The sequence below is a fragment of the Poromitra crassiceps genome, assembly GCF_964638095.1.
Source record: "Poromitra crassiceps genome assembly, chromosome: 2".
Classification (NCBI taxonomy): domain Eukaryota; kingdom Metazoa; phylum Chordata; class Actinopteri; order Beryciformes; family Melamphaidae; genus Poromitra; species Poromitra crassiceps.
In genome coordinates, this window is record NC_139624.1 from 40,470,621 (window position 1) to 40,478,454 (window position 7,834).

Genomic DNA, 7,834 nt, shown 5'->3' on the forward strand with positions numbered 1-7,834 from the left:
TGTGTAACGATGGATAGAACATGCCCCCCCACCACTCATATTTTCTACAGCGTAACGATGGATAGAACATGGCCCCCTCATAGCTTAATTTAAGAACAAGGCCATGTCCAGACTAGGTCGTCTGGACATGTCCAGACTAGGTCGTCTGGACATGGTTTATTCTTAGCCGGCGTATTGAAAATAAAGACACTATCGTCCACATATGCGTTTCAGCTGCTTTTCAGGAATAATCTTTGTCTATGCGAACAGGGCAGGCCTGAAAATGCATTTCACATGACCATTCACATACAGTACACTGAGGATGTGCGTGCCGTGTAAACAGAAGACAGATTGTCCGACCACTCGGTTGGTTGGTTGCTAAGCTAAATGGATAAAACTCGCCATTGTAAATAAGAATTTGTTCTTAATGACTTACCTGGTTAAATAAAGGTTAAATAAAAATAAAATAAAAATAAAAACTCAGTCTGAGCTGTCTTAAGTCAGTCTTTTTCTCATCTTTCTCGTTTATCTTTATGGATTATATTGATGCCGAATTGACAAGAACACTGTCTACATATGACGAGTTTTATCTTGTGTTTCTACAGTTATGTGTTTTTACGGACACGTAAGGAAATGTTTTATTATGTCATAATTCTTAAAGGGAGTTTGGCACAGACAGCGCAGGGAGCTTCAGTTTAATATTCAGACTGGTAATGTGTATATATTTTAAATGTTTTGTAATCACTACAGAAACACTAGGTAACTGCTAAGTATGACAAGGTTGTGTTGACATTGACTGCTGTTAGTTATTGGTTTGATTCATGGTTTAATAATGTGTTTGTAATTGTACTCAGTTTCTAACAGTAAATGGTTGCAGTAAATGTTGCCCTTTGTGTGCATGTATTCTAAACTAGTTTCCTACTTAAACATTATGTGTAAGCAATAGCATGTAAACTTGATCGTTTTCCAAAGGACTCCATTTCCACCTGTCCACCCTACAACACAACCCCGGAGTATTCCAAGCAATGCAGGGTCAGTAGCGTATTCAGGTCTCCGTCTTCAGGGGTCAGATACACTGGACGCAAGGCACAAACATGCGGATTCATTTCAAAACGCAATAATGTGGACATAGCCCCAAGTTGTAAGCAAAGTGAATGCAAAGTGTAACCTTGGCAGTACTAGTTGTTTAGGTAAAGGGCTTGTCAGTTAGGTTTTTGTATATGGCCAGTCACCACTCACCCAGAAGAGGAAGTTGAAAACAAATAGCAGGTACTTGAGACACACAGTCAGCCAGTCCTCTTGGTCATCTTTGTACACCGCCGACATCTTCCTTCCTCTGGTTCAAATCAGTTCTGGGAGAAAACACCACCAAAAAGGCAGATTAGTCCTGAGTACAGGAGGATTATATAAACGGCGTGCAAATTTGCAGCTAAAGTGTAAAGATGCATAGTTAAAGTAACATTTACACAATAATACAAGATAAATAAATAAAAAACACAGGATTTGAAGAAAAGATGTTGTATAAAGTATTTCAACTTGAAACTTTTATTAAATTTTAACTTTTTTCTTACTTTCTTTTTATGAATTTGCAATTTGAAACTTCTTAGTTCTGACAGTATCCAAATTTACAATCATCATTTCCTCTTGTTATACACAAACCACCATGGTAAATTTTTAATAGCACCATTATATAAAGATCAAGGTATGAATCTTTAATTGAGTGTACAGTTTCGCTACTGTAAATAAAAGGTGGGAAGCACTTAGTCCCATCAAATAGATCTGTAGTAGGGTATCCATAATTCATCAATGGACCAAGGGGAGAGAAATATTATTTTCAATTTTCTGAATGAAATGCAGGGCAATATCATTTCACTCGGACCGAAACAAAAAAAATCAAACGTTTACTGTTGTTTTTTGTTTTGGTCCGAGTTAAATGTTATTGTTTCTCTGATTCTAAATAGTTGAATCGCTTGGTTTGACCAAGTAGAACTATTTTTTTATAAGCGTTTTACTAAATGTCAGATGGAAAAGTGAATGGCAGATGAAATGCCTTGGTTCGTATCCTAAATGCGGAAGAGGGCGTGACGTTAGATAGAATCCCTTCTCTCTCCCAGTTTACCAGATATTTATTATTGATGTATCATGTAACTACCATATATTGTATTTTTTTTAACAAAACAAAAAAAGAATCGCTGTATTGTGTAGCTAGCATTACGTAACGTGTTACAACATTATTATCTGCGACGATGGTTTCCTGAGGGAATTAATGGCCTAACGTAACGCTAGCCACCGTCAGGCATGGGATACTTTCGGACTTTGGCCACAGATACCCTTCAATAAATATCATACACAGAGATGCCAAGCGTTCAGTATACTATGCTACATCATGCGTTTGATTCCCAAACTTTCCTGTAACGTTTCAGGATGGGGTGGCCAAGCGTCCCGAAAAAAAAATCTCTCCACCTGCGTCGTTGGTGTGCAGGACTGGACAGAGTTTTACCGAATTACCTTGGTGTTGCAGATATGTTTTCGCCTCCTGAGCAGCCTACTCACCGTCACAGCTTGGAACAATAAACTCGTACTGTAGCTATTCGCTATTCCCGTCAGGTCGGAGTGTAGGCTACTGCACTGCAGCACTGTTGTACCTTTGTCCGGTCAAGCTTGTTACTTTCTGTGCGTCCGGCAGGTTGTTTGAGCGAATGCTGCCTTCAAGTGCTCCTTGTAAAGTCCTAATTTCCAGAACGAAGCCCATATACATACAGTCCACAATACGACTCGTAGCGCTGTCAAGTGCATTTGGTCAGAAATAATAACATGAGCACTGTATCTTTTTATTGATTGATTGATTGATTGATTGATTGATTGATTGATTGATTGATTGATTGATTGATTGATTGATTGATTTTTAAATATATTTTTAGTGTAGGCTGCAGCGCATGAAGTAGGCTATCGCAAGATTATGTTGTGCTGCAGTGCCTAAGGACAAAATGTGAAACTGGTATGATTAATTATTTGCCAAATCAAGTTGTGTATGGGGGACAGATGAAAACAGAAACCTGCAATTTGCAACAATATTAGCTATTTTACATAGAAAGCGAAAGACACCAACAATTGTCCACACAGCTTCCCTTACAACGCCACCTAAATGTCACACTTTGGCAACAGGAGGAATCCTCGATTACCACTTTATGTGAAATATAGTCATTATATTTTTGACAGCACCTGAAGGCAACACGAATGCGAACTTGGGAACTTGTGGAAAAGCAAGGGGTGGAAATAATAAAAGGTCAATGTGGGCTGGGTGAAAGGAATGATTCAAAAGGCATAGAATAGAACTGATTGAATGAATAGACAAGAGCTAGATTACCATAGCCCCTAGGGCATTTGTGGCCTAATGTGTATCAATTTAATTGTGCTTCACATGAAAAAGTTCATGATCTGACACCTTTAGAAAACATGGCTAGAACAAAATGAATGCGTTTCTATTATCAAGTATTCACATTTTCCAGTTTTTATGTAGGCCTAATGAAGAGTTGATTTACTCATATTACAAGAGTAGCTGTTTATGCTTTTTACACTGACTATAACTCTATTCTACAGGTTAACTCTATCCTGAAACTATTTCTGCAAAATTATTGAAATAATTCATTGGTGATAATATGCAAGCCTTGATTTGGACCAAAATACATCTCATGCATTAGTTATTCCAATCAAGCGGTAGAGAAAGACAGACAATCAATTCTCAAATCGCTCTTCATTATGTAAAGTACCCTACTTACTGATTGAACTGGGGACCTATATGACCCCGAAGCCAGGGGAGAGGCTAATTTGGTAATTTCAGCAGAGAGCTGATTGATTTGACTGTCTGGCATTGTTTGCCTTTTTAGTCAGTTATCCAAGAAATGCAACCGCATACCCAAAATGCAAAATTTTATTTTATTTTTATGTTTAACTAATTTGTAAATAAATACGCTTTTCAAGGAATAAGCCATGACGCCAGAGGAATGGATACCTTTAACAGCTTGTTTTCATTGAGATATGTGACTTTTGCAAGAGAGCCCTGTAAGGCGTGTGCATATAGGAATGAACAATAACAACAGACATTAAGGAAAATTGTAAGATTGTTGATTTTTTTCTGAAAGCAGCTGTAATACTGTCGTATGCATTAAAAGCCATATCACATCACATTTTCACACATTTTCAGACCATTATAGTATTTTAGTGGTGATTGTGATTACTCTCTATACATGTCCCAAAGAGCAGCAGATAGACCTGCATCTTTAATGCTTCATAACACCCCAGCTCACAATGACCAATGCGTGTGTGTGTGTGTGTGTGTGTGTGTGTGTGTGTGTGTGTGTGTGTGTGTGTGTGTGTGTGTGCGTGAGTGCGTGCGTGCGTGCGTGTGTGTGTGTGTGTGTGTGTGTGTGTGTGTGTGTGTGTGTGTGTGTGTGTGTGTGTGTGTGTGTGTGTGTGTGTGTGTGTGTTTTCGGTAATCATCAGATCATCAGGGCAAGACTTCCTCTCTTGCAAAAACAGGCTACTCTCTGTGTATTTACCTCTTTTTCCACCTCAGTAAGTCAATAAGCCAGTAAGCCATTAGGACTAGATGGAGGTCTGCAGGGGAATAAACTCTGCACTCACCTGCCCTGGTGACAATCAGTCTAGTAAGTCTACCAAAACAGCATTACTTAGGGGAGGATGCCATCTGTCAAGTCCAGATCTCACCAATAAAGAGGATTCACCCAGAACATAAAGACAATGAGATTTATAGGTAGGAATTTGGAGTGTGTCCTGTTTCTCACTTTTGAATACATTATTTTACATGGTAGAGGAGAAAGAGAAATTAGAGCAATAGGCTAAACAATAAGCCAGCTCATTTCTATGCCTGGCCAGTGCCTCTCTGTCCACTCTGTGATAGTTGTATCTATGCCTGGCAGGTGCCTCTCTGTCCACTCTGCGATAGTTAGTTTTATCACACCTCTTCCTTTGTAGCCTGCTAAGCTCTATAATGCAGGCAGCGTGGGAATAGGGCTTGAGCATGCAAGTCAAAGGCAAACTGACTGAAGAGAAAGCAAACATGATGTGCAGTGGAGGGAGAGAGAGAGAGAGAGAGAGAGAGAATGAGAGTGTGTGTGTGTGTGTGTGTGTGTGTGTGTGTGTGTGTGTGTGTGTGTGTGTGTGTGTGTGTGTGTGTGTGTGTGTGTGTGTGTGTGTGTGTGTGTGTGTGTGTGTGTGTGTGTGTGTGTGTGTGTGTATGAGAGAGAGTGAGAGAGAGAGAATGAGAGAGAGAGAGAGAGAGAGAGAGAGAGAGAGAGAGAGTAGCCTGTGGAAAAAAAGACTATGGAAAATGAACAAAGGCTTCCACTGGCCAACAGTATTGCTGGTACTATACATGCATTTGATTTGATACTGCAAAAGTTCAATTCAATTTCTCATTCAGTTACATTCATCATCCCACAGCAGCTAACATCTGTCTCCTTGGCTGTCTGGTTAGCAGGCTGATTAGTGGGCTGTTTGTACAGTTAATCAGGAGAGACCATATAACATTTCACTAGGGCAAAAAAAAAGAAATATGTTTTGGCCGAGTGAAAATGTTGGTCTCTCCTGTTTCTAAATATAGCTGAATTGCTTGGTTTGACCAAGTAAAAATAAGCATCCTTTTCCTATAAAAGGGAGCATGTGGGCAATCTCTGTTCTCTCTCTGTTCTATCTCTGTTTACATTTCTGTCCCACTGATGATGTCATCAGTGATGTCATAAATCACTGATGATGTCATAAGTGATGTCATCAGTGATGTCACTTGAGTAATTGTGGCAACTGATGATGTCATAGCATCACTGATGCCTGTTGACCTATTTTGTCAAACCACACGTAGTTGAACCCATTGGAGTTAAATATTGTAAGTGTATGTTGTCCAGATATGGCCAGTGCAGGCAGTCTGCTTTCAGAGAGCACTTCCTGTGTTCCATCTGTCTGGATGTGTTTACTGAGCCAGTCACAACATTATGTGGACACAACTTCTGCAAAATATGCATCCAAATGTATTGGGAGAACAATGACATTTGCCAGTGCCCATTGTGTATGAGAACATTTGCCACAAGGCCTGAACCGCAAGTCAATACTTTTGTGTCTGAGTTAGCTGTTCAGTTTAAGAAGTCAGTTCAAGTGAAAGCCTCGACTCCAGACCTGCCATCTCCTGAACAAGTGCATGTGCTGTGCGATATTTGCTCTGACTTAAAGGTCAAGGGAGGCACTTAAATGTTGTGTGGTGTGCCTATAGCTTCTCTGTGTGAAGTGCACCTGGAGCCTCATCACAGAGGTGCAGGCTTCTCTGTGTGAAGTGCACCTGGAGCCTCATCACAGAGTTGCAGGCTTGAGGAGCCACACTCTGATAGACCCAGTAAGGAGCCTTGATGAAAGGAAGTGCAAGAAGCACAAGTGGCTGACAGAACTGTATTGCAGGACTCACCAGACCTGTATTTGTGTCTTGTGCTTTAAAACCGACCATAAGGGTCATGATGTTGTATCGCTTGAGGAAGAGTATGAAGCAGTGCTAGCAAAAATAGATGAGACAGTGCATGGTAAAAGTACAGGAGATGATAGCGTCACGGTCTGAGAAGATCAGTGAGTATGAAAGCTCACTGGATGTCAGCCAAAGAGAAGCGGAGAAAGAGAAAGCAGCCAGCGTGCAGGTCTTCACTGATCTGATCCACTCCATTGAGAAAAGTCAGGCTGAGCTCATGGAGGTGATCGAGGAGAGGCACGGAGTTCCAATGCAAAAGGCAGAGGGCTTTATCAAAGGACTGAGGATGGAAAGGAGATGCACCGAGTTTGAGCGACTGTTACAGACCGAGGACCACCATCTTTTTCTCCAGAGCTTCTCCATCATGTGCTCTCCTTTAGACAAAGGACTGGAAGAAAATTGCTGTTGACAGTAATGTGTCTGTCGGGACAGTGAAAGGTGCTCTGTTTCTGCTAAAAGAGATAGTTGATCAAGAAATGGACCAGCTGTCTGAGATCAAATTGAAAAGAATGAAAGAACATGCAGTGGACCTGACCTTTGACCCTGACACAGCATGTGAACTCGTCCTAACCCAGGATGGGAAAAGAAGTGACACATGTAAAGACGAGACAGAATGTTCCTGACAATCCAAAGAGATTTGCCATATATACTGATGTTTTGGCAAAGGAGGGGTTCACAACAGGGAAGTTTTACTATGAGCTGCAGGTGAAGGGAAAGACTGAGTTGGTTGTCGGAGTGGTAAATGAGTCCGTTGATAGAAAGGGGGAGACAACACATAAAGTTTCACATGGATTTTGGGTCTTTGGGCTGGATGACGGAGAATATCAAGCACATGAAAAACCCAGGGTTAACATCACACTGAGAGAAAAGCTCCATAAGGTGGGGGTCTTTGTGGACTATAGTAAGGGAGTCTCTTTCTATGATGTGGATTCTAAAGCTCACATCTTCTCTTTCACTGGCTACTCCTTCAAAGAGAAGCTCTATCCATACTTCTACCTTCAAGACAACAAAAATGGAACAAACTCAGCTTCTCTAATCCTAAACCCTGTACATCACCCAGACTCACTTTTTGTCTTTGGTTTAAATTCCCGCCTTTAAAGGTTTGGGAGAAATTGCATCGGTCTATGTAAGTGTGGTCTTTGACTGAATTTCAATCATGGAAGACTAACCTCTACACAGCATAGTTTAGAGCACCCCATGCGTACATGCCCCTCGTCATTCAGGGTGTGTAACTCCTTAGTGACATCACTGATGACATCACAATTGCTTGAGTGACAAGCTTTTGGGAAACGCAGCCTTCTTAACGGAAGATAATTTTAGGATAAGAAG

The 7,834-nt window shown here is 40.8% G+C and overlaps 1 protein-coding gene and 1 pseudogene across 3 annotated transcripts in view; one reads left to right on the forward strand and one right to left on the reverse strand.

Moving 5' to 3' along the window:
* Positions 1-2,629, reverse strand: part of tspan11 (tetraspanin 11) — a 29,220-nt gene extending 26,591 nt beyond the window's left edge. For both annotated transcript variants that reach the window (XM_083656088.1, XM_083656087.1), the window contains exons 1-2: positions 2,533-2,629; positions 1,219-1,331 (exon numbers count right to left, since the gene is read on the reverse strand). In XM_083656088.1, the coding sequence (XP_083512214.1) occupies positions 1,219-1,305 (87 nt within the window). In that variant the 5' untranslated portion in view covers positions 1,306-1,331; positions 2,533-2,629. The remainder of the gene's footprint in view (positions 1-1,218; positions 1,332-2,532) is intronic.
* Positions 2,630-5,902: 3,273 nt separating this feature from the next.
* On the forward strand, positions 5,903-6,914 carry LOC310799553 (E3 ubiquitin-protein ligase TRIM47-like; annotated as a pseudogene). The gene is made up of 2 exons: positions 5,903-6,250; positions 6,308-6,914. The product of its transcript is annotated as an E3 ubiquitin-protein ligase TRIM47-like (transcript).
* Positions 6,915-7,834: the final 920 nt, after the last annotated feature.